Genomic DNA, 27,056 nt, shown 5'->3' on the forward strand with positions numbered 1-27,056 from the left:
TTCATCATCTGGAAATCAAATTGAAATAAGGACGATTCAGCAAAGCTTGGCATTTTACTCATCTATTGAAATACGAACCAGGAAGTCTTCAGAAAATACCGACAGATACTGTTGACATCCAAGTTATTCCAGATTCCAAACTAACTGCAACAACATAGAAACCCTCTTCTAAGTATCAGGTGTGTATCCGTGTGATGTGGTCTTCGGCCTTAGGCCACACCAAATACAATGACATAATCACAAAACTTGGCATTTTACTCATCTATTGAAATACCAACCAGGAAGTCTTCAGAAAATACCGACAGATACTGTTGACATCCAAGTTATTCCAGATTCCAAACTAACTGCAACAACATAGAAACCCTCTTCTAAGTATCAGGTGTGTATCCGTGTGATGTGGTCTTCGGCCTTAGGCCACACCAAATACAATGACATAATCACTAGGGTTAGCCAAAAAGCTTTTTCTAATGCCTTTGGCAAATACCTTGATACTTAATTTGTTCTCTATTTTTAAAAGGATGCAGAATTTTACAAAAGTATTCAGATCATCACAAGACAGATTCACAATTAGGGTGGTATATCTGAAGGTGCAGGATCCAAAATTAAGATTATGAGTCAGAGTTACAGAATACTAATTGTTCTTTTGGCAGCATAAAGAATTTGGACATATCTCAGAATTTAGTCATCTCTATCTGAAAGTTTTGGTAAAACACTTCTTTTCTACAAGATACCTACTTCCAGAAAAAAGATTGGCCCCTCCTTTCAACACAATGGCTCTAAGAATATCACCAGGTGATCTTCTTAAAGTCTGGAATAGCCAAATAAACCTTACCAACATTTTAAAATACACACGTGTTGGTTTACATCATGAAACTTTGTTTCAGGTTTTGATAAAGATGGTATTAATGAAGTATATTTAAAAAATACTTAAAAGATCGATTTGGCAACTGAATTGTATAAAATGATGAAGAAAAACAGGGGATCAGGGAAAAGAAAACTCTTTTTGAAGCATCATATTTTTCTTTCAAATAGTCAACTTTTAAATTTCACAAGTGACAAACCAGTTGGCCAAAGAGGAACCCAGAAAATTTGCCCAGAGTTATGGATGCCCATTCCTGGAATTGTTCAAGGCCATGTTGGATGGGACTTTGAGCAACATGGTCTAGTGGAAGGTGTCACTGCCCATGGCAGAGGGGTTGGAAATAGATGATCTTTAAGATCCCTTCTAACCCAAACTATTCTATGATTCTATGAAGCACCACACCACACATCTGTACCACCATCCTTTCCTGGTCAAGTGGTTGCACTTGGTTTGCAACCATATATTCTCTCACAGCTATTTATAGAGAGGCTGAATGTAATTTAGCAGATGGGACTTCTGCCTCTGGATATTATGTCAAAATACTGGAGGTTCACTACCTGCTCCTGCCTTGTACCGTGCGTTTGCCCTACTACAATCTGCAAGGAGTGGCAGGATGGCTGAGCCACCAACATGCTCACAGCACCGGGAGGGCGGGTGAGGCTGGGCTGGGGCAGCCCTGCAGGTGCAGCCAAACCACCTGGACCAGGGCATTGGTGGCAAGACCCCAGGCTTGATGTAGTGGCAGTTACATGATTTACACCAAGGGAAGCCATCACACCTGTGGTTACACCAGAAGGGCTTTAGGAAATTGGCCACAAGAGAGGCAGAAGGTACCAGCATTCACACAAGTGAAGAGGCAGCTCAAGGACAAGTTGGTGGGAGTTCCACCATTACAGGTGCAGCCACTGTGTCAAGCTGCACTCCAAGGACAGAGCTAGCACCTTACAATGTAGCTCCCTTCAAGTCTTAGCTAACAACCTGAACACACAGGACTTCCAGATCCACAGGACCGGCAGCCAATTTTCCTGAGCATACGATGCTATGTACATGTAGGAACCTGCTTCTGTAGGACAGTAGATTCAAATATGATTTTCTGCACACCTCGGCCATGCAACAAAAGCAGGTGTCCTGCACAACCACCCACTTACAACTGTGAAGGTGGTTGCTTACCTGGGAACCAAAGCTACAAGAAAACATACCTGCTTCCTGCTTTTGGCCCCAACCTGTTATCCAGCACTTGTCACCACTGCGGACTTTGTGTGAAAAGGGAGGCACACAGATGGGCTGGATGACATGGCTCATTGTGTCCGGCCACGGCTTGCTCAGCTGCAGCAGTGCAATGTCATAGTCATAGTTCCTGCTGTTGTAGTATTCATGGACTATGATCCGTCTCACTGCAGATACAAACTTCGCATGGCCTTGCGTTTGCATGCCCAGGTGAGCGCTCCAGGCTCTGGGGTCAGCCAGCCTGGTTGGGAGAAAACAAACAAGCCATCTCTTTAAAAACTACCCCAAAACACCTGCCAGCAGTGGGACAGGTAAAAGAGGAGGGCACATCCCACCTCAGAACAGTTCAACTCTGGAAGCTAAAGGTGTCTGGGGACACTGGTGATATTTGGGACAGTTAGAGAGAAGACTGCTTACTTGCTCCCTTGAAAGCAATGTGCTGCAGACAAAAGCCACTCTTTGGATATCACTGATGCCCCACAGTAAGCAGCTCCCATGAAGTGGAGGCTGACCTGCCAAGGCCATTCACCTTCCTCAGTGTTCGTACCACCTACAATCCGAGAGACAGGATTGCTGCTCTTGCTGCTGCCACAATCTGTAAGAGATATTTCAGGTTATAATCCACATCCACTGTGCTTTCCTTTAATGAGAGTGCTTCCCATATAAGGCATGAAAGAAACTTGCACTTGGAAATGTTTTATATCTATTTCCTTGCCCTGCTTTAATCAGAAAACTTCTCTATTTCTCGAAAAAAGAGGTGAATCCATTAAAACGACTCTGGCCTGGGAAATGTAATAAGCTTCTTTTGTAGGTCTGCTGTGGAAATCAGCCTCTAAATATTCCTTGTGTCAGAAATGTCAAAGGATCCATTGATTTAATAAGCACCAATGTGAATATCTAAAAATAGGCAATCCCTCATCTTTTTTTAATAGTCAGCCCTGAACTGAAAGGTGTCCATCAGGAAGGAATGAAGTTCAGCGTCATCAGGACACTTAATTCTTGCCAAAATAGTGGGAATGATACAAGAAAAATGTTTATAGTATATAGCCACGTATGTGGAGTTTGGTCATTTATTACTGCAGAAACCAGGTGGTCCAATCATTAATTTGCACGGAAACAACCAACAATCAGAAAATGTTGTATATTACTAACTCACAGGTGAATACGTCATTTCTCAGCACAAACAGTGCACACTGTGTCTTGAAGGAAGAAAGAACATTCTGTAATGCCATGTCCATCTCTAGAGCATGCACATAAAGCTTCTGCTCAGGAGTTTTTGTCCCACACACAGGTGTTAATGTTTTGGCCACTTTCCAGCACCCAAAGAGTCAAAAGCAGCATTAATGTTTCCAAACACAAGCAAACTTATAGCTAGTCTTTTAAGATGTCCTACTGAATCCAAGGCATACAGGTAGCAGGCCAGAAACAGCTGCAGGCCAGACAAGACACTTGAGATTATTCAGTTTGTGCAACAAACCCTAACCCCACTTCTATTGCTGCAGCAGTAACAATCACCTATTTACGGCAAACAAACTGAAAAGCTTGTACAAAGGTTACTTTAGGAAGATTTGAGACTAGAACCTGACTTCATACTATGATATATTGGGGTCTTCTCTGTCCAGAAAAGAGAAGTGAAAAGTTGGTGGGTTTTATGTCCCTTCAGCTGTGTAACTCCTGAAGTCTAAATACAGTCTGACTCCAACAGAATTCCCTGACGCTACTGCAGGCAACAAAAATGCTGCCTTACCAGCTAGCCAAGTTCACTTTGCAGTTAACTCTGTTTCCCTGCTCCTTAATATAGCTACAATAAACTTTACAGCTAAGACTCCCCCTAACAGTAAGCTCACTGTCCCACAAGAACTTCAACCAGACCTGAACTAAACCGATAGCTGATCATTTCCCTGCTATCACTGAGAGCATGCAATAAAAGCTCAGTAGCCACTGCATGAGTTACACCCACTCCAACATAGGAAGTAATAAAAGGCTTTACTGTGTAAAAAAGTTCAAAGTTCAAAAAAATGAATATTTGAGAGGGACTTACTGCAGCTGCTTTCATCACTTCCATCAGCACAGTCCACAGTCCCATCACACTTTGCATTTTGTTTCCTAATACAAATGTTATTCCTGCACTGAAATGAGTGCTTGGTGCAAGGAATACCTGAAACAGTTGTGGGGGGGAAAAAAAAGGGTAAAAAAAGATAAAGACCATTGGCTCAGCTTGCCATGTGAAGACATGTCTGTACAAATAAAAGATTCATACATGTATTAATAGATAGCAGGGAACATTGCAAAAGAGTACTTTGGCTGGGATAGCTTAAACCAATCTCTAAGTAGGATAAACTATTCAAGTAGAACTACTAACTCTTGCATCAAGTTGGCAGAGTCCTTTCCTGTAGCACTAATGACCTTGGATACAGTAGTGAAAAATTAGCTGTAGACCAAGAGTTAGGCTAGAAAGAGAAAACATCCAGTACTCTGGAAAGAAGCTCTCTTTTCATATTTAATACTGAAATATAAGATCATAGTGAAAGCAGTCATACTAATCGTATCCAGTTAAACTGCAATCCTCAACCTTGGCATTATTGTATTTCCCTGTGGCTCACAGTAAATGAGGCCACTGAAACCCAGTTTTGTAAACACACAGAAGTAACCTGTAACCATTTGCACAGACTGTCAAGTCAAACAGGTCAAACCCCATTACTTTCTTTTTTAAAAAACTTTTTTTTAAAGGTTTTTTGCAGCATTTCCCAGTTGTGTTCCCTTTCATATGTGATGGTGTCCATTTATGCTAAAAAGTTAAAGAAATGGCTGATTCAAAACTTTCATGTGTCTAATGCCAAATTTAGAGCATCTATAGCATTTTAAACATATTAACCTTATAACCCTGAAAATGGCTCCAGAGAAACTATCAATTTTATAGTTATTTTATAGATGGTAAAAGAGATCTAGGAAATAATTTGCACAGATTATGCTCTAAAGAGATAAAATCTGGTATTCAAGCTTTAAATCCCCAGATTCCTATCTTCCAACCAGAGTACTTAATTTGCCTGCCAGTATTTTGCTGAAACAGATGTTCAAGAACTTGTTAAAAAAATGGCTTGTTTATAAGTATATCAGAAAACTGAACAGAATTATATAGCCTGAGTTAGATTTGATAGTGCCTCTTAACTCTTTGAATGTGGCATCCAGTATTCAAGTCAGGATTGGACAGGTGATAGAAGAGAGGAAGAAAATTAATCAAGAGAGTATCCTTACTGTGGGTGCAGTTCTGCTCATCTTTTCCATTCTCACAATCACTTACTCCATTGCAGGCAAGCAGGCTATCCTGTATTGCGAAGCTGGAGTTACAGTTCCACTCAGGGGCAACTTTAAAAACATAAGTCAAATCAGCTACAGAAGAGTGCTTGTACTGCTAACACCACTCTTCTGACCATGCCCAGGCACCACTTTCATAACCTTCACTGCACAGTACAAGGATGAGTACGAGTGTGACACTATGCACAGGGGAAATAAAGCACAAAGGAGTTCAGTCACCTATCCCAGTTCACACACTACCTGAAGTGAAGTGGCCCCAGTGCTAATCCTCTTTCACCATGGACATTATCTGCTCTATCTCATCTACTCTATGCACCCCAATTTGTCCTTCTCCCACAAAAATAACTCATTTCAAAATAGAAGAGAACTTCACAATTGCCAGCATTTATCACATGAGGAAAAAAACAGAATACAGCCGAATGAAGATATTTTTGCATACCTAATTTTCTTCCTTGTACTTTCCAGTGCCATACCTTCTTTGCTCTTAGTTCTGTCCCTTGGTAATTAACTATGGATTAAACACTCAAGAGACTGATACATTGTCTGTAGCTGTAAACATAGGTTTTTTCGGTTTTTTTGGGGTTTTTTTTCCTCCTAAAAGTTTTCACCTTGTTTCATCTGTCTTCAAAGGCTAGAAAATACATTCATTGGGGTCAAGATCTCTAGTAAGCAAATACAAACCACAAAAGAGTTCATCGCTTTCATCGAAGCAGTTGTTTATCCCATCACAGCGCTGCATCTGCTGGATGCATAAGCCAGTAGAACACTTGAAATGTCCAGGTGGACATGCTGGAAGTACAATAAAAAAGCCAAACAATAAACCAAAACACAAACAAACAAGCAAACCCCCACTTTAAAGTTTATTTCTCCCAAATATTTCCAGCTCATTTCAATTTACAGTCACTAAGCTGTTCGAAGGAATTATAAAATTGGTATAAATTTAACAGTCTGTATACATTGCCAGCACTTAAATTGAGTTCAGATGTTTAAAACTGGGATTTAAAAAAATATCTCTCGAGATCCAATTCAGCTGTTACTGCAATATGTAAAGCAGGCTCTACATCAGGACTGGAACTAACCAGCCAGCATTTTATGGTGCAACATGAGACAGCTTAGAATGCCTTTTTTTTTTTTTAAAGAATTATCTCACTTTTAGTAACCAAAATACACAGCACTTTGCAGCTTTAGTAGTAACCTGCACTGAGGTGACTTATGAATTAAATAAATGTTTGTCTTCCGGAATAGAATCATGAAGTTACCATACATTGACATACTCCACATATATGCAATGCATAAAATTGCCTTAATGTGACAAGTAACTATGACTAGAAACCATTGTTTCTCTACTACTTTGACATGAATATATAAGATTAACACAGGGCAAAAAGTATCAGTAAACAGTTGTTTGTTTTAGGACTTGAAAAAACTCACAGTTCATACATTTTTGTCAACTTTTTGAGATCTTTTTCAGCTTAGATTTGTATTTGCACATGAGGTATTTATATGGATGTAAAACACTGGAATAAGCAGGTGGTGACTGGATGCTCTCTTCATTACCTTGAAGTCCTTGTAGTAATAGAAACATTGCAAACAAAACATCGGGGATGAAAACAAGCAGGGACAACAGGCTTCAGTTGACTGGCACTGTGGCCATAGCCTTGCAGGAAGCTTTAAGAAGACGAGAGCAGACTGCGTGCATACAGGAAACCAAAGCATGCTGCAGATGCCTGCAAACCTTGGCTGCGCAGCCTTGACGAGCTAAGTAAAGGCTCTTTGTTTGCTAGTCACCTGACCTAGTGAGATTAGAAAAGAAAATAAACTGAAAACCAAGAGGGAATTTCCTGCATAAATCTAAGGGAGTCCTACTGGACCTCAAAAATGCTGCTTCACAGGTCTGTAACGCAATGATGGGTGGAAAAAGATAAAATCCATCTTACGCTGGCTGATGTTGTAGCTGCCATACTCCACCAGAAGTGGCTTTTTCGAGACCTTTGAACTGCACTGAAGCTCGATGCTGACAGCAGAACTTGCAATGTGGAAGACTGTTTGGTGATCAACGTAGTAACCGCAGTACCTAAAAAGTGTTCAAAGAGTTTTAAAGTAGCCTTCACATCAAAATTGCCTTACATAGAATTTAAATGTGAACATCACAGGAATTCAGCAATACAGTCAGCTGCCATACTTTAATTAAAGAAACAAAAACTGAAACAGTACCCAAATTCCCCAAAATGCTGGTCACAAACCTTCATGACCACACGAACAGATGCAAGCAAAATGTTTTGCCAGGAAGCCTATAGGAATGGGGATATAATGAAAAAATTCATCAAGACATGAGTATTCTTGTCACTACTTCTGATATCTGTTTTTCAAAAGATTTGGATTTTTGGGGAGACTTAAGTAAGTTTGGTGGGAGGAGAAATATCGGCACAGTAGAGAGTAAATTTAGCTCCTCTGATTTTGAGGATTTCCCCTGAGGAAGAGCATACAAAGACACTGGGATCAAATTGGCACTGAGACGTCTTTGGAGGCAGAGGGGACTAGATGCTGGGAATCTGCAAACATTTCTAAGTAGTCACCCAGCCTTCATCCACCATTTACATTCTGGAATTTTACCTTGGAAAGTCATATGTTCAGGTAACTAGTCTAGATGGGGCGGGGGAGGAAATCCCTTGGGTGCACACCTACTTTAAGGCCTACATTTTGCCAAAGACCTGCCCTGGACTTTGGCCTGGGGGCCACTTAACTCAGAGATACCTAAATGCTCCCTATATCAGCAAAAGTTTAATCCACTCATTGCTAATGGATTTCTATTGCCCCTTTCATCAAAGACACCAAAGCTGTTGCAACTGACATTTACATATTACAAACATACACCCAAAAAAAGCTCTTTAATAGGGACAGATCATGCTGGATCACGCTTTAAAAATTTGAGACAGTTTTAAATGTAATAAACCAGTGACCATTGACAGTACAGGTTGTTCTAGAAGTAGAAGTAAACTTTTTCCTCTGTTCCACTAAAACGCTCCAGAAATGCAACACTTAAGACAAAAATATCTAGCTTTAAGACTCCTGTCAAGAAAAGTTCTCATCAGTCTAAATAGACTTAAGAGCAGAACAGCTGCATTGACTCTTGGCACCCACACTCGCTGGACAGCAGTGCAAGTCACATGCTGAAGTTAGAAAAGACTCAAAAGAACCCATGACAATGGATTCTTGTATTGTTAAATGGACTAATGGACTATTATCCAGAGGTAAATATTTTCCTTGTTTATTTTGGCAACACCAAGCATTGCTCCAGGACTACTCTTCATGTCAAATGATGTAGGAAACTTGGCCAGTGGTTTCCACGTGGATAGATATTGCCTGGGTGTCCTATGTACCGCACTGAAGTACGCCATAGGGAATGCCCATGCTCATTCGTATGCTTCTGTATGTGCTTTGTTCCACTATATGAAAATGAAACATCCTTTGAACAGTCCTAGGAGATTCTGTTCCAGCAATATGAAAAATAAATGAAGAAAATGCTTATAAAAATAGAAAAAAAAATTCTACCACAGCTTAAAGTGAAGATTTCCTGCTACAGGAAGTCTTATTCTCACTCATTTTAGTGTCTCTGTCATCAATGTTCCTAACGTGAAACAGCCTGCCAAAGTGCATAGCAAAATACCATCTAACCACTTGATACCCCTCAATCACCCCACAACATTTTCTACATTTCTCCTTCTGTCAATGACTTAGGCAACATTCCTCCAACAAATCTTAGCACCATTTAAGGCAAACAAATAAAAATACCAACCACCACCACCCCCCAAAAAAAAACAAACAAAAAACCCAACAACACACACCCAAAACTGGAGGTTGCATTGCCCACTTCTCAGCCACATGAAACTACCTCATCTTACCAGATGTAGAGGAAGCTCCTGCCCATCTGTGGAAGAGCTGATAGTGCTACATCAAGGAAGCCATATGCTTGTGGGACTTGTAAGACAGCTACAGATCCTTGGGAACCTTCTACTGGTGTTTAACTAGCCATTTCTCCAAGCCTAGGGCAAATGGAGGTTGCAAGGCACCACCTGTAACTGTGCCATCGCCACAAAGAGAAACTAATTAAGGGATTCTGTCTCATATGTTGAAGCAGAAAGTGAAGCAGAAAGTGGGATACTACATCCCCAAGTAAGGGGATGAGTAGATACATGCATCAAGTAGCAGAAACAACAGGACATTGCACCAATGATAGAATACCAGGATGGCACGGACTTCAAGGACCACCTGGTCTAACCTTCCTTGGCAAAAACATGACCTAGACTAAATGGCCCAGCACATTGTCCAGTTGAATCTTAAAAGAGCCCAATGATGGCAAATCTGACACTTTCCTGTGGAGATTATTCCAGTGGCTGATTGTTCTCACTGTAAAAAGTTTTCCTCGTTTCCAGTCAGAATCTCCCCAGAAGAAACCTGTGCCCATTACCCCTTGTCTTTCTCATGTAAAAAGGGAATCTTCTTTGTAGCCACCCTTTAATTACTTGCTTTAAGAAAAATAAAATGCTGGCAAACTCTTTGTTCACATAAGCCCCTAACGGTCTGCTCATTAAGACTAATTGATATTTCTGCCTGTAAGAACTTCAGCAAAAGCAGTTCATCAATTGTAACTTCTCTTGACTAGGCAGAGGAACCTTTGCATGTCCACTGGAAGAAAGACAAGGAAGAACAGCATGGTTGTGCTCAGTGTCTCTGGTTAGGTGAAGTCTCTAGAGGTTTGAAAGAACCTTATCTGCACTATTTTTATGGTAGCAGTCTCTATTTACCAACATCAGCCTCCTGAAGCTTCTTCACCCTTTTTACCCAAGAGAGCAGAAGATGCATGCTATAAGCTGCAATTGCAGGAAGCTGAAAAGGTGGGGCCTCTCTCTTTATTAACCATTAAAATTTGCGGAAAGAAAAGAATAATAGTTGATTATCAAAACGTTTCATGCTTACATCATATCCTTATAATATGAACCCATCATCTTTATTTCCCCATCCATATTTTACCTTTATTTGATTCATATCTCAAATCTTTCCAATTATATTATAAAAAGAACATAAAAAAAAACAAAAACAAAAACAACCCAAACACACCAGATGTTCTGCTTTTGCTGGTGTTTTTATGTGCCTGTCTAGTCCAGCAACCAGTCTCCAACAAGGTTCCATTTTAGGAGGTTCAGACTGAGTTTTGCCTATGTAAGTACACAGTGGTGTCAAGGAATATAGAAAGTTTTCTCTTCTCTCCAGTTCTTTCAGTTACGCTTTTAAAGGCCTAACTGGCTCTGCTTAGTTTCAGCAGCAAGTTCAGAAATTCATTTTCAAGTCTGATCTTATCAAACTTTCCACCTGAACAAAGTTTTAAAAATAAATAAATAAATAAAATCCAACATCCTAAATCTAACTTCGCCTCATCACCCAGTGACTGAGAGATGACTTAAAAATTTGAGGGAAAACAGGTGGACAGTGTGCATGGGCAAGCAGCAGTATTTTAATTATAAAATAGCATCAGTATCTTAATAAAAAACATTTAAGGAATACAGTGGTACCTTGGCAGCCAGTGTGTGCGGTTTCTCTTTCAAGAGAGCCAGTGACCAGAATGCAGAAGCAGTTATTCTTCTGTTTCCAATAATCTCATTGTAATAGCTTTCACTGAGAAGTTAATTAGGTTCAGTGTCCTCATGAGCAATCATAGAATTAAGTTTCACTTAAAAGGGTTTTTAAACAGACCTTGTTCAATGATCCCAGAAAACCCATAATTGCTTTAGGGTTCACAGGGCATCCTTCTTCACTCAACTGTTACTGTTCCTTTCTCTCCAGAGAATACCAAAGGCTCTTGTTTTCATCTTTCTGGTACTTTTCAATAGAAAATTTTATATATATTTATGTGTGTTTGTAAAATTTCAATTATGTCATCAGCCAAAGTGAAAGAATGGAAAGAGACAACCAGTGAGGTATTGCTGTCTTTGTGGAAACCACCTGAGTGAGCTGCAGTAGCAACAGGAAGATTTATTTTGGTTATGTTAGTTTAATAACATTACAGAAGTACTTACATGCGTTCATTAATTTTCCACCATCCTCGCTCACAGCCTTTAATATTCTTCTCACTGATGGTATAGTTATGAAACTTCAGAGCTACACCAAGGCTTTTCCGTGGAGTCTGTTGTGAACAAGAGCGACAGTGCAAGCAGTCATCTTTTTCCTTTTGCAGACATTGAACATGAAAGTCTTTAGACTTATCTCAGCAATTACGGTGCTTGGCAATGCCACACTCCAGGAACTGTACTGGCTTTGCCGGCTCAACAGCCAGCCCTTGAGACACCTGCCAGCTATTGAGTAAAAGCAAAGGCTGGCAAAGCCCCACCACAGCTGCAGACTTCCTCCCTATCCACCAACAGTCCTTTCATCTTCAAAAACCCACTGGCCATAGAAACAGCTTTTGTATCATGATCAAAGCACTCAAACACATCCCTACTTGTGTAGGGACACACAGCCTGAGTGGATTGTTAGCCATGGTACTGCAATGAATACCTGTGACACCTTATAATGCTAGGAGTTTTTTCTACCACAATATTGTAGTCTTCTGCTACCACCTGATCAGCCAAGCATTCTTCAGCATTTTATAGAAGATTTTCAAGACCCACAGTATCCCAAGGGCTCATAATGAATTAGAACCTTTTTTGCAAGACAATGTTCCTTTAAAAACAAGGGCTGGTTCAGGACAAGAATCCATAAATGGATATTTTTCCCCTCTCTAACAAAGAACATGATCTGGGAAATAAGAGAAGTTTCATCATTGAACTACTGAGAAATTAAACTGTTTTGAGAAATAAGTTTTGGGGGTTGCCCATGTTAAATGTTCAGGAACTTTCCCCTCAGAAGTCCAGGGTGAACTGAAGACATGAAGTTTAGTAAAGAAAAAAAAAGTAATTGCCTTAGCTTTCTAGAAAAGGAATTGGATGTAGGTCATGGCTAGCTGGATTCGATTCAGATTGGTGAGTTTCAGTGTGGGCAATCACTAGCTTAACCAGACATGAGTAACATAAACATAAACAGAAAGATAAGATAGGTAGACAGTGGACTGCACCATATTCATTGCCATATGTCAAAGATCATATTTTAGCAGCATCAATAGGTAAACACTAATGTCATCAGACAAGGCATGATAATATTTTATATTGATGTAAACTTTTGGACATTTGCTTTCAGGAAAGTATCTGAAAAAAATGCAGAAAAAGGATACCAAGAACAAACGGACTATGGTCTTTTATTAAGGTAGACAGACCATCTTAGAAGGCAAATTTATTAAGCATAACAAAATAGGCTGAAGAGAGACATCAGAGAAGGGGCAGCAATAACTAGGTTAGAGGAATATTTTTTTCCAAATTTCTTGGGGTGGGAAGAGGTGATTTTAAACCAGTGAAGTCTTACATTCTCTGCCGTTAAAATAATTCTGCAGGCTAAACATCAAAACTTAGCTCTTTACCTTTATAACAGGGCAGTTTAGGAACTGTGTTCTCTTAGTTAAGAGAAGGTTCACAGAAAAAAAAAAAAAAAAGAAAGAAAAAACCCAACACAAGACACCTGAACACAGCAGCTATTCAGCTATGCCACATCTATAAACTGATGCATTAGTAAGGATGAAGCTTACGCCCTGCACAATTGTTTCTGCTCTACTTCCAGGCTCTGTGTACCCAAAGCACGCAATAGCCTAGGAGAGAATCATGTTACCTGGAAGTTCCATGCACAAAGACATTTGGGAGGATAATAGCTTGGGTAATAGGGACTTGTGATTCTCCCTTCATAGCCGATTTTCTCTTTTGTCACTATTGCTTTTCCGCACCCTAGGGGAAAAAAAAAGGCGGCGGCAAAATTTGGTGAACCGTAATATACTTCCAAGATATTCAGTGGGCTAAGCCCAAATTTATCAGAACTCTTCACTGCAAAACAGGACAGCTGAGGAATTACATTTATCTGGGTTAAGGTTGCAAAAAGATATCTTTTCCAATGATGCACACAGACAGGCAAGGGATGTAAAAGTCTACGAATGCTTGCTGAGCTCTGCAGGACTAGGTGAAAACATTGTGAAGTTTTATCTTGGTTATTTCACTGAAAGCAGTTCTGCAACTTCCTTTTATGACTGCTCAATGGATTTAAATAATTCATTAAAAAAAAAATACACACAAAACCAAAGAAAACGCGGCCCTGAATTTAAACCTACCAAACAAACAAAACTAAAAGCCCTGAATTTAAAGTTACTTAAGATGAAGAATTTGTAACATGCTTTTATGATGATATATTAATGCTTAATTACTCTCAAAAGGAAAGTATGCAGAATCTTTCTGAGCAGCTTGAATTTCCTGGAGTTGGCTTGTGTTAGATTTCTTTTCTCCTTGTGCTGCTGGTGTGGTGTTCCTTGTACTATTGTGATTATGACCTAAGCACTTCTTAAAGCTTAAAGTAATAAAAAGCAGATGAAGGTTTTCACACACAAACACAACTGTCTCCTTTGTGTTAATGTGGAGGCAGGGACCGATAGAAAATGCAGACAAAGCTAGTGAAGTTTTTTTCTGAAAGTAAGTTTTAGTGCTGCCGTCCACTTTCAACATCACCTAGCCCAAAATCAGGAGAGCCCGGGTGGTGCTACACCCGGAATAACAGCTCCATCTACTGGCACATGCAGTCCTGACCAACTGAGTTCAGACAGTGCTGGTTACTGCCTTCTACCTCCGAATTTCAGTGAACAGCAGCTAATCTGAACAGATTAAATTACTCAGGGGGAAGGCAGACACTTGGTAATGCAGAGGAAAGGAAGGAGAGAGACAGACATGTAGAAAAAAGAAACTGAGATACAGGAGTCATTTATTCATAGTCAGGAACATGAGAGCCACTTCGTAATCTTAGATAGAAACAATACGATAAACACATTTCCGAACAAACCTACTTTCTTGTGTAATGACCTCAAGATAGCCATGGAATTCCTTCCGTTCCTTCATTTGTGCTGCCTTAAACATTACCAACATGAGATTATTTGTGGACACAAGTGACACCAGTGAATCAGCTGGTTCACAAGCTCTGAGGGGGAAGAAAGGAGAGTACACACAATTGGTAAAAAGCAAATACCAAACCAAAACCCCAACACATTGCTCTCATTCTGTGCATAAATTTTGCACTGTTGCAGTGCTTACCTACTTCAAAGCCTAATTAAAAACTTCCTGTTCTTAAATACCTGTTAGAAGGCCAGTTAGAAACCCAATATTTGAAAGTCACATCTTACAAAAAAGAAACAACTGCAAACATGAAAACAAAGATGGGATGGTTAGTTCTAGGAGACAATACTGACTTTGAACCTTCACTCCAATTAAAAATGAATGAAGCCAATATTAAAGAAAGGCTTGTAGAAAGAGAAAATTTATTTCATTAGACCAACATATTTAACTTCTTGTTGGGGAGTGCGAAAGACAAGCAAGTTATTCTTCAAGTCAGAAATGAAGAACCTGGGCCAATCAGTTAATAACATTTAAAAAGAAAAATAAAATGTTATTTCCCATATGTATTACCCAGCAGGTATGCTCAGCCCTCTACAGATACTAACAAGTAAATGAACACCATTTGCTGTTTTATAGTCAAGCCAGTGAGTGATACAGATTAGTAAAGACCAGCTATCAAAGAGGACTCAAAAGCCAGTGCTATTTTCTGAGGCTTATACACCCGTCGACAGGCCAGAGAAAAGGATTTCAGGGGTCAAACCACTGAGCTCTTCATATGCTTGATGGAGGTGTTGTCTTCACCTTTTGGTCTAACAAAGCCCTGTGGAACTAGTTACCAGGAATTTTGGACAAAAAATATCACCAAACAAGTATACTAAATCATTAAAAGGGGAGGCTGGGGAAGTGATAGTCTACAGCACTCAAGCCATCACAGTTTCCACTCTAGATTTTAAAAACCCTATAATCTACTCAAATAGAGCAGCTAAAAAAAAGCACTGAGCTGGTGAGTGGTGGTAAGTATCCAAAAATCATGAGACTTAGTTTTAGAACTTCAGTCTCTGTGTGAAGAGCACTAATATTAGAATGGAAGAAGAGTCTGCTTGGGAGAGGAAATTTTGACATTTTCTTTTAGTCAACATCTATTTCCTGATAGAAACAGAAAATTCCACCCAGTAATGTGTGAACTTCACATAGTTCTGTAACTAAGTGAAGATGTGCTCCACTTGAAGACTACAGAAGAATTTGAAGAATACTTTACTGTTTCTTTTATTAGCAACATAAACTTTTCCAGTTTTGTAAGGCGGGAGGAGGTGGTGGTGGGACACAACTTGCCAGGTGTTATATGCTTAATGCATGAAGATCAAAGTGTTTTTAACAAAACAAAGAACACCAAAGATGCAGATGACAAGTCATCAGGAAAAAAAACCCCAACCAAACAAAAAACCCCCACACAAATGTACTCACCGGTACAGTATCTTATGTGTGATTGGCATGAGAGAGTCATAAATCGTTAGAGAGTCAGTGATGCAGTTATCTGCTTCAATATGAAGAGATACTATTGAAAGACGAATGAGATGGCCCACTGATGCAGTCAGCTTAAAATAGCAGATCGTCGACCCTGAGGTAGCGCGGCTATCCAGAGGAAAGCGCTCATGTAGACGATCAGCATACATGTCATACATACAACTTGTTCCTGTGAAAAATGTCACATTTTCAGCATTGGACACTCACTCTGAAACTGTTAAATCCACATGGCATTAAGAAAAATACAATTATTTTCAACTAAAGCAACATATGAAAGCATATCTAAATCTGAAAACAAAGTAACCTGTGCCGCTCACTGTTTTCATCTTAGAAGTCTGTGGTCAAGGAGAAGTCTATTCATAAAACTACAGAGCATGGCAAACAATGCTGTTAGGTGTCTTTGCAGTGTATTTGCACTAAAACACCATCATTTTGTGCAACAGGTATTTGCAGTTAACAAAGTTCTGCGGAGCTCCTAGAGGATAAATCACTTACATAAAATATTTGTTTACTGGGAAATATTCATCTTCTGCCAAGGTATAAATCAACTGCTTGCCCTGTATGGATATTATGATATTTATAATAAATAAAACCAAAATAAAAATCCAGCTACATGTCGTATTACTCTGGGGTTTTTAGATTACTGTTAAAACATCTGGGTTCTTGGTGGTGTATTGTGAAGTGAGCTACCAGTGCTACCACTAAATTCATATTCACCAATTCCTTCAGTCTGGAAGGGATGCTAGGATTTTTCTTGTTCAACGTAATGTCCCGTTCAAAGCAGGGTCAAAATGAATTCAGATCAGGACTTTGTTCTGTTATGGCTTGAAGACTTTTGCAGCATTAGAAGTCACTGCTAGAAAAGGAAGTAGTGTGAAATATATGCAGCTCACAGTCAGCAAAAAGCTTAGGGATTTTTTTTGTTTGGTCATATCTAAAACTCTTAACATAGCTCTTTGAATGGTGAGAAGGAGGAAAAATACAAATTAGGGAGAATAAGATCCAAAGTAAGTATTTGCATTAATTTCTGCCTATTAAGAACACAAGTCTCTGAAATAGTTACTATCATGGGACACCTTTTACAGCACTGTGAAAGTTCGAGATCAATTGTTGACTCAAATTAAATGTTGGCCTTTTAACCAGTAGTTAATCAAGATAGGAAGTGGCAGGCTTTGTTTGACTTCCACCTCTAATTTACAGTCTTGAAACTAATGCTATGAATGTTTACGAACAATCTATAAGGGTCAAATACTGTTCAACTGAATTACAGTTATAACTACTTAAAGCTTTGGTTGAGCCATTGTTGTTCTTACTTCCTTCTTGTTCTTATCTCTTCCCAGTAACCTTCTTTTTTATAATAGTTGTTTGTGCTTATTTACTCACCCTTAACAAAGAAAGACAGCTGTGATCATAATCTTTAGAATTATGTGACTACCATTATTTCTACTAAGTAATTAATAATGTTAATAATGTGACAAGCTCACTGCTGGTATGGAGCACAATGCAAAGAATTGAGAGCTAGCTCTGGGAATAGAAATAATGCAAGCATACCAGTTTGACAGCAAAGCTACATACAGTGCTTACCCAAATAAACTCTGCATAACCAGATACCATGACAAGGCAAGTCACTCATCTCAGCTGAATACAAGTCCCTTCTCCAAGCCAATCTTTAACAAATCTGCACTCCAGTACTGAGCCTGAACTGGTAACTGGGTGCATCTTCATGCCAAAGTAACTCCACTACTCTCAAAATATGCACCAGGTGGTGCACCCTCGTATGCTGCTACATTAACACTTTTTGCCTATGCACCAGATTCTATATTCCTAAGAAGACACACTCAAAGAACCCCACAAATGAAATTTCACCAAGACTTTCTCAACTCCTGTGGCAATCCATGCTGCTGTTCCCCTGCAACTCCATTGCATACCAGCACTGAGCTTCTCACAGATACCAGTTGCCACCTGTGATTGACACCAAGTCTGTGACAGTCATCTAGAGTATGGCAGGTCATCCTTCAGCCTTTGAATGAGAGATACAAGATGAGTCCTAAAAAATCCTCAGCATCAGTATTTGTGTTGCACCCCTCTTATTTTCTTCTCTTTTAGGGACTGCACTCTGGAATAAACTGAAACACAAGATCTGACTGTACTAATTCCTCTGCCCTGGAAGTGATGAAATTGTGGTGCAAGTAAGCACCAATGCACAAAATTATTTTATGTAATTGAAATACATGTAAGGAAATGTGACAAAGGCCAATACTGCTATGCTTTGCAGTGTAAGTCAGGGAAGGTTTTGAGCAAATGAATGCTATAGCAAACATAACTTGAATTCTGTTAAATTCTGTGCTGATATCAATCTAAGCATTGCTGATTGACAACTGCTAGCCCAACAGAAACTTATCAGGTGTCTGTATTAAAGGTGATTACCATCCTATTGCTTAGCCTAGCAGCACTTTTTTTTCTAGATGCCTATTCCACATACTAGTGAACAAAGATGTACTGTACTTTTAAACTGCTTTTGAAGTTTCTTCTTACTGCCAATATAAAACCAAGCAGGTATGAAAGTAACCATAACCTTGGCAAAACTGAGCTGCTTAAATCAATTTCTGTTAGGAAGTTCATTAAAACAAAAAGCTCACCAATAACCTTGGAGAAAAGGGAGTAAAGGAGCATAAAGGATGGACGAAAACATTCCTACTGTTCAGCAAAAAAGCCAATAAATAGGTTTAAATTCAGTACTTCCCAGTGTAGAAAAGGTTAATCTCTTCAACACAGTGAATAGTAAACAACTGATTGAGTTTATTTCCTACCATGCCACTGGCTGCATGCAAAAAGTTTACCAGTAAGAGTAAAGGCAGATCATTTTTTTATTTCTTGCACGCAAGACTCCTGGTATCTCTTATAGCAAGTCAGGACAAAAATGCCAAGGCTGAATTTAACCCTCTTAAATTAACACTGAACAGTATCTTGAACAGAAGCTTTATTCTTCACTCTTTCTCTGCCAGGAAGCTGCCAGAATGGTGAATTACCTGTTCCAGTCGATGACCAATAATCTGACCGAAGACCTGCTGCATAGAAAAAGAGTTGTGTGAGTCTCTTCATTCGCTTAAAATCCAGAATTTAGGGTTAAATTCAATCACACTTTAGTCCTAGCGCTAAACAGACAGGACAGAACAGCTACCCTTATCAGGGAGGCCACCAAGCTCCCTTCATTTCTGCAAATTCTGCAAGCAGCTTTGGAAGCATCACATCTGCAGACACCTCAGCGCCTGAGGCATGAGGAGACTGCATGTCAATTAAGCAGTCAAATTCAATTGAAGCAGTGATACTGTGGTACCCAGGTAATTTTCTCACCCTTGGACACAAAGTCTTTCTCTTCTTTCAGTTAGATGGAGTCCTTGGAATGCAGCTTGTTCTGTCCTTTGTTCATAAAACTGAAAGTCATACAACGATTTGCAGCTAATTATATCACCTACAGATATTTGAATTCCACATTGCTAATTTCTTCCCAAGACAGGAATGGTACAGAAGTTGTTTAATTAATGGGCAGCTTTATAATCCATTTTTAATCTTTAATAAAGGGGTGACAAGAATCACATTTTCAATGAGGAGCTAAAGTTTGATCCATATGGAAACTTTAACCCTTCATCTTTTTTTACTTTTAAAGGCACACACTAACCCAAATCTGAGCTGCCTGCAAAGTGTCCGGCTTAGCTCCCGAATATGAACATAAGCACCCCAAACAGAGGAAGTTTTGCAATCATTGTTTACAAGGACACTTTGTACCTTTATTTGACCTCAAGTCTGTTTTGATTTTCCTTTCCCCCCCCTTTTTCTTTCTATAATAATTTTAATATTAGAAACCAAAGATGCTAGATAAAAGTTTTGGTTTATTTATGGAATTTGCTACTCCAAGACTAAAATGTTTGTTTAATGAAATATTTCCTCAAGGATATGGGCATGTGCCAATACTAACCACTTAATACAATAGAGTCCATGTCAACCGCAAGGCCCTGAAGACTTCCCACCGAGGTCCGGTTAATGATACTTGTCTGAATGGAATCCTTTAAAATGGCAGCCACACAATCCTCACACAGCACTTGGCCTTTTGCCTGTGGTACCACAAACACGATCCAGAAATGAATAAGAAGGCCTCCATTGTTGTTGTTACTGAAATAAAATGGTCCTGCAGGTTATCATCATGCTGAAAGTTTTCTGAAGACTAGACTCAACACAAGCTTCTGAAGTACAAATTTAGAAGTGTATGGCTCATTTCCATCTTATGTGGTAACTTTGACACATTAGATGTATTTTTTTTAATCTTAAAAAAAAAAATCTACTTGAATTAGAGCTGGATTATCTCCTAAAGATCAAAACAGAAATAGTAAAATTATCACCTCCAGAAATGCAGAACACTGCATCACTATGCATTTCACCCTGTACTGTGAGCTACAGTGTGTAAGAAATGATTCCTAGACTATTTAAGTAACACGTTACAGGACATGTATGATCACCCGAATCTTTATCTCCTAGTGAGGAGAAAGACCTTTAAATCAAATGTACCCCAGAAACTCCTTTTCCTGAACCAAAGCTATATTTGTTTCGAGAGGATTGGAATAACTAATCCTCTAGCATTAATTGCATACATAATATTAAAGTGTACTTTATTGAAGTATAGAGATTTTCCTCTTCTGTCAGGAGAAGATAGTTTTATGACAATAACATTACTTAGAAAACATGTGCAACTTAGGCAATAACACAGAACTGTGCTCTAAAAGCATGTTTAAGTGGTTAAATTTCTGTGTGACCTATCAACCAAAGCATCGCCAAATGTCTTTAGGGACATTTCTGTTTACCTTAGAGTATAATTCTGGCAGACGAGCAACTGCCTATATGACTTTAATTTTGTCTATACTTTTGTGAAATGAATTGGTATAGGTTATAAATGTATTTTGTTATCAGTACAAGTACATAGCAAAGAGATTAAATCATAACCACCAAAAATAGGCTTCTCTTGTGGACTCATTACATTATATACTACCCCTCAGAAATGCAATTACATTAACCACAGTTTTACCTGACTTCTGAAACTGTGGTCTGCTTATAAAATTTGGAGAAAGAGGAGGTTGTGTAGACCAAGTTCATCTGAAAGAGAAAGTATTAAGATTTAGCTTAGGCTTTCCTAGGAATATCCTCTTTCCCACCAAGAATATGCAATATACACACATTTCCAGACATACATCAGCCAAGCTAGGCAGAGGAGCAGCATGAACAGACCAGCTCTTCAATGCACGCATAACAAGTTAAGTATTCCCAAGAAACACCAGATCTTCTGCCCATGGCCAGCTGACATGTACAGCAACGCTTTTTCCAAATAAATGAGTTTTGAAAGGGGTGCACATTCTTTGCCCAGCAAATTCCAAACAGAGAGGGCTTCCCCGTCCTGATGCTGAAACTTAAGACCAGTCTTCAGGAAACATACATGTGCTTGTAACATTTTGTGTGTTGCTACTAAGGTGCAGTTTACAGCATACATCAGGGCTTTTTCTACAGAATCACAGGAAAACAGATTAGAAGGGGCATCTGGAAAGCATCTAGTCCAACCTCTCTGTTCAAAGCAGGGTCAGCTACACCAGGTTGCTCAGGGCCATGTCCAGTTGAATATCTCGAAGAACAGACACTCCACAGGCTTTGGAAACTGCTTCACTGTCTGATCACCTTCACAGTCAAACAGTTATTTCTAATGTTTTTATGGAATTTCTTGCATTTTGATTCAGTTTGTGCCTATTTTCTTCACTAACAGCTTAGTAATAACATACTGCTTTCCAAAACACAGTGTAAAATATGTGGAGAAAGAAAACCTCTGCCCATTTAATGCTGTAGGACTGCCCTTGGGGAAAAAGCAAGCTTCTGATTCCACCGGTTTCTTGGGTATATGTGACAGTGTGACAATAACCTTCCTTCCTCTTGTTCAAGGAGGCACACTTCTAAAGCCACAAGGTGGCATGTACCTCAAGCTGTTCAGACCTCATCCTGCTGGTTAAAATAAATTCCCAAGGGACTAACGCACAGATTATTTCGAAGAAAAGGCTGCAAAATCACAGTAATATTTGTCCCTAACTTTCAGTGTTTGACAAACGAAGTCTAACAATTATTTTAAGGGCCTAAATAAAATGGGGACCTCAATCTTCCTCCAGATTAAGTGATAAGGGATTTTATATATTACTGTTGCTATCGAAGGGGAAAGAAGCCTGTCTCAAGAGGTTCTTCCACAATCTCTCTGGGGGTCTGTGGGCCAGCAGCCATGAACAAAAGGGTTTCAAGTAGAAAAACAAAACCCCAAATCCCCCATAACACTACTAGCAATTATAGTCAATAGCGCCATCACCACGAAGCACAGTTTCAGCAATACAAAATCCATTGGTGAGTTCTGGCAAAAGTTTACAGACAAAAAATAAATTCCAAGTTACGTTCAGGTAGGAGGTGGTGACACTGGCAGTTCACACCTGCTGTCTGTCACCTCTCTCCAGCATGTGTGACAATGGCAGAATGCTCTGGGAGAAGAGCAAGACACAGGGCTCATAACAGCTTATAGCTGCTCCATGGAGAGCAGGGGAAAGACATGTCCTGTGCAGGAAAACAGGAACCCAAATTCATATTATAAGAAGACAAAACCTGCAATTATTAGAAAAATCTCTTGGATGCATCTGACATTATTATGTTGTTTGTTTGTTTGGGGTTTTAGCAGTTTTCATACTACTGTTTGAATCCTTATGTGGACAGTGCTGCATTTCCTGGCATTAATGTGTTTTCCCTCCCTGCACCAAATGTCTTTAAAGTCAAATTGCATTTTAGTCAATATTGCCACTCCTCTCTCCCCACTGTACAGCAACCTTAATTACCTACAACAGAGTGTTATTTCTGCTTTGACTGATGCAAGGTGTTTGGGAAGAATAATGGTCTTTAGAATACCTACCATCAGAAGGAAACATGAATGTAAATATGTTTGAGAGCTTTAGGGTAATTACAGATGCTTTATGGCATAAGGCTGGCAGAAAATACCAATTTAAATGCAAAAGACTTAATCGGTTTAGTATCTCTAGAGTGGCAGTTAAGTTTTGAAGGGCTTTTGTAGAGTTTTAGTCATAGACCTCGATTTGTGGGGGGAAATATGTAAATTTTTAGTAAATGTAAAAGTCAAACAGACCTTTTCAAAACTCAGCTTGTGACTAACCAGCTGAAAGCAGTCAGTTCCTTCCTACCTCCACATAGCCACCCCTTATACATGGTCTTCCAGAGGGAAGAAAAATTAAAGAACTAAAAAGAACACCACAGCAGACTCAATGGCACCCGAAAGTCACTCTGATCTTTTTGCTAGCCAAGCAGCCCACTCATCTTACCACATGCTGCACGTTCTTTGCCACAGAGAGGAATTCTTTTGACTCTTTCTGCCTATATTCTGGGAGAAATTCTATGTTGGCAACACGGAACAGTCCAACAAAATACAGTGCATCTTTGTTTTCTGCCTGAACTGTAAGATACAAAGAAGACAGTTAGCCTCTTCTTTCTTTCTTCTTTTTTCTTTTTTTTTTAATAACAATAAGATTTTTTCTGATTAAACCAAATTATTCTATTCAGCCTAACAGTGGAAACAACTGCTGAAAGAACATTATGTTTTCACAGCCAAGTGGTTCTAGATGAGTACCACAATATGGTTAATTGAGCACCTGTTCCAGATAGTACCATACAAATGAACCACTATAATGAAGATAATATCAACATCCAGATTCTGGAGCATCCCTAAGGAATCTTAAGCAGAATTAACTTTAGGGGTCTAAAGAGCTTTTAGAGAACATAGCTTTTACTGCCCAATTAGACACTTCTGTATTTTACTCCGCTTTAATTTCTATCAATCTGTTCTGCATGAGAAACAGAAGACTTACCTGACCTTCAGCAGGCCAAGAAACACAGTGGAAGTCAAAATTTCTGAAGGGTAAAGCTCATAGGAGCTGTCAGGTCTGTGCAATAGGTAGCACATAAACCATATTTTTCATAATACTTTAAAAAAAACCAAACAAAAAGGTCCCATTTCCTAAAGCCAGCAGCTGTGTCTGCTCTTATAAGTACTTGTTAAATCTTAACAAAGACACCCAGAGGTGTTTCAGTCCCCATTTAAATAAGTTCCATGTTTATTTTAGAAACAGCCTTCAGGGCAAGTGAGATCCCAAACCCAGCTGAAAATGCTACTGGGGATAAAGATGTATAAAATTGGCATGAGCTTTCAGCAACTCACCAATGAACAGCCACAGTAATGTCCAGGTTACAACTCCTAAAATGAATAGAATGAGGGTAAAGAGAATTATTTTGTTTTGAAAATTCCACAGCAAGTTAGCTTTTTTCTTCAATTTCAATTTGCCATGTTTTTTCCTTGCCAGAATCCTCTTTGCCAGCTTATCTTCTGCAGCTACCATTTGGACTGAGATGTTGGCTACCTAAAATAAGGTGAAAGACAACAAAAAATGTGGAACATTCCTAACAGCAACTGACTGACCAACAAGCAGAACATATTCCCATATGTATTTGCCTGTGACTGCATATATACAACTATAACTTAGTAGCAGTTTAGAACGTCAGAAAGAAAAGTCATTTTCTTCCAGACACTTGCAGATACAACAGAGTCAGTCCCTGTTGCATAAGGATGGCTCTTTACCATCATTGCATCCCTTGAAGCCTCTCAGAAGGTACACTGCAAAAGTATGTGGCTTGTTGTAGACTAAAAGTGTGGACACAAGGCTTCCTTTTCACTCCCACTAACTATACTTCACTTGAGGAGGGAGAAGACTATGAAAGTCAGAAAGTACCCAGATAAGAACTGTACTGTGAGTTATCAATGTTGTATGGTAAGTTTAATACAGTGGCTACAAAAACTATGTGCTGACAGAGCTTGACACCCAGGAAGTGACAAGCATAATTACGAGCCATTTGCAAAAGTGGTGCTGTGAAATAATCTGCAAGAAGTTTTTTTCCTTCTGCCCAATGCTAGTAAAGCCATATCAGAAGCACTGTGTCCAGTTTTGGGCCCATTAGTGTAACAGCGATGTTGATAAACTGGAGTGGTTTCAGGGGAAGTCCACAAAGAGGGGAGGTACTGAAGGATATGATATACAGTTGAGAGCCCTGGGTTTGTTTAGCTCGAGACAACACAGAAAAGACAGCGTGAGTAAATTTACTGATAGATTTCCTTATCTGAAGTGGGTTATGGAGAAGACAGAGCCACGCTTTCCTCACTGATGCACAGTGAAGACACAGCCACAACAGACATACATGACAGCAGGAGAAACTGAGCAGGGTGTGGGAACTTAATTCACCATGAAGGCCATACACCTGAGCCATGTCCAGAGATGTCAGGGAACCTCCATCCCTAGAGATATTCAAACCTCAGTGGGACAAAGCCCCAGCAAATCTGTACTGGCTTTGATGTTAGGTTTCCTTTTTAAAAATTTAAAAACCTTCAGAAGACCCCACCAATGTGAACTTTTCTGATTTGCTATGAAAAGCCTTATTTAAAGCCCTAGATTACGCTTTCAGTAAGAGAGATCTGTATATCCTCACAAAGAAAGCATAAGCAACATCACCACATATATCCTGCCAGTCCTGTAGTCAAATACAATGGTTAGCAATCTTTGATCTCAGACTTGAGGATGTTGAGGGATGAAAAGAGATATTAGTAATAAGTCATAATGAAAAGACTAATAAGACCCAGTCGTACACTTTATAATTTCCTCAAACAAAACATGAAACCGCTGAACTGGAAGATTTCAGAGTCCTATCTTCTGTCTATGTAATTAACTGCACTTTTTTTGCATGCTCTCAGGAACAACTTAATTCGCTCATCTTTTTAAAAACCTTATTGAGTACAATTTTGTTTAAGTATGAAAACCAAATTGCCTATTCATTTGTTTAAAGCTCTGTTCTGTCATGCAGAGTTCCCTTATACACCCAGGTGTTCAGTAGGACAGCTTGGGACAGGTCAATGAATGCTCAGTTCTGCATCTGAAATTTGGGCCATTTAGATCAAGATTCTCCTCAAGACTATTCTAGGTTTAAGTTTTCCCATGCCTTTTGTTTGTGGCTGTAGACCTAACCAGACAGATTTATTCTTAAAAATTACATCCTGTCAAGGATCATTAAAGACCATAAATATGCTTTTGAAACAACTACTGTCTTCATTGCACCTACTGCAATTCTAACCTTATTTTGAAAAAACAAAACAAAATGCACTTCATATATGAGGGCTTGCATGGCAAAGTTCTCAGTTACACAGAATTCATAGGAATATTGAATGCTATGAGCTACATTTTAAGTATTTCCCTAGGTTATATTAGTTTACCATAAACATTTTATAGGAAGAAAAACAAAGGCAAGGTTAAGATGTTCCCTTCTCTCAATAATTCTTAAGTCAGCTTTCTTCTCTACTGTAACTCAGTTCTTGGTTTCCAGCTAATGTTGCAATGTGACTATCACCACACACTAAATTATTTATTGCTTCTTTGTCACGAGTTAATGCTCATGCAAGAGTTCCCTTCTGTGTTTTCTCAGGGAAAAACAAAACACTTTACCTTTAATGTTGCCTTTCTTGTCAAGAATTTTTTTCTTTTTTTTTAAACCCACTTCACCAGTATAAGCTTTTCATATTGTCCCACTGACATGCCCATTATTTCAATTGCCTGAAAATACACGTTACTAGCAATCAAACATATGTTAACATTTTCAGACTGAGTTACAAAACAGAAAATTATACCAAATTTAACTGTGATGTTAAGTTTACTACTTGAGAAATAGATCATAAGAGATCTAATAGCATCAAGAAGCATATGAAATCAAGAATGCTTAAGTCACCTACTTACACTTAGTTCATCTTCAGTTTTAGCTGCTGGGTGATCTTTTTTTTTGTCCATACCAGCAGAACTAATGTTAGTGCTTGTCCAAGCTGCAAAAAAGCCTTACACCTTTTCTCAGGCACTACTTCCACTTATGAAGCTGAAGACAACGAACAACAATGTCAGGACCAAAAGAGGCATCAATTTACTTTGATGAGTTTCCAGTTGTAATCTCAT

The 27,056-nt window shown here is 39.1% G+C and overlaps 1 protein-coding gene across 1 annotated transcript in view; it reads right to left on the bottom strand.

Annotated features, from left to right (window-relative positions):
* Positions 1–27,056, bottom strand: part of TMPRSS7 (transmembrane protease, serine 7) — a 29,501-nt gene extending 2,445 nt beyond the window's left edge. Inside the window, 19 exon segments of the mRNA XM_010009818.1 lie at positions 736–808; positions 2,033–2,330; positions 2,507–2,684; positions 4,131–4,247; positions 5,345–5,455; positions 6,086–6,193; positions 7,342–7,478; positions 11,479–11,585; positions 13,157–13,269; positions 14,370–14,500; positions 15,880–16,108; positions 18,969–19,007; positions 19,916–20,109; positions 21,017–21,084; positions 23,340–23,470; positions 24,233–24,431; positions 26,847–26,936; positions 26,938–27,002; positions 27,005–27,056. Coding sequence (XP_010008120.1) covers positions 736–808; positions 2,033–2,330; positions 2,507–2,684; positions 4,131–4,247; positions 5,345–5,455; positions 6,086–6,193; positions 7,342–7,478; positions 11,479–11,585; positions 13,157–13,269; positions 14,370–14,500; positions 15,880–16,108; positions 18,969–19,007; positions 19,916–20,109; positions 21,017–21,084; positions 23,340–23,470; positions 24,233–24,431; positions 26,847–26,936; positions 26,938–27,002; positions 27,005–27,056 — 2,440 coding nt within the window.

Source organism: Nestor notabilis, unplaced genomic scaffold (genome assembly GCF_000696875.1).
Source record: "Nestor notabilis isolate BGI_N333 unplaced genomic scaffold, ASM69687v1 scaffold4172, whole genome shotgun sequence".
Taxonomy (NCBI): domain Eukaryota; kingdom Metazoa; phylum Chordata; class Aves; order Psittaciformes; family Psittacidae; genus Nestor; species Nestor notabilis.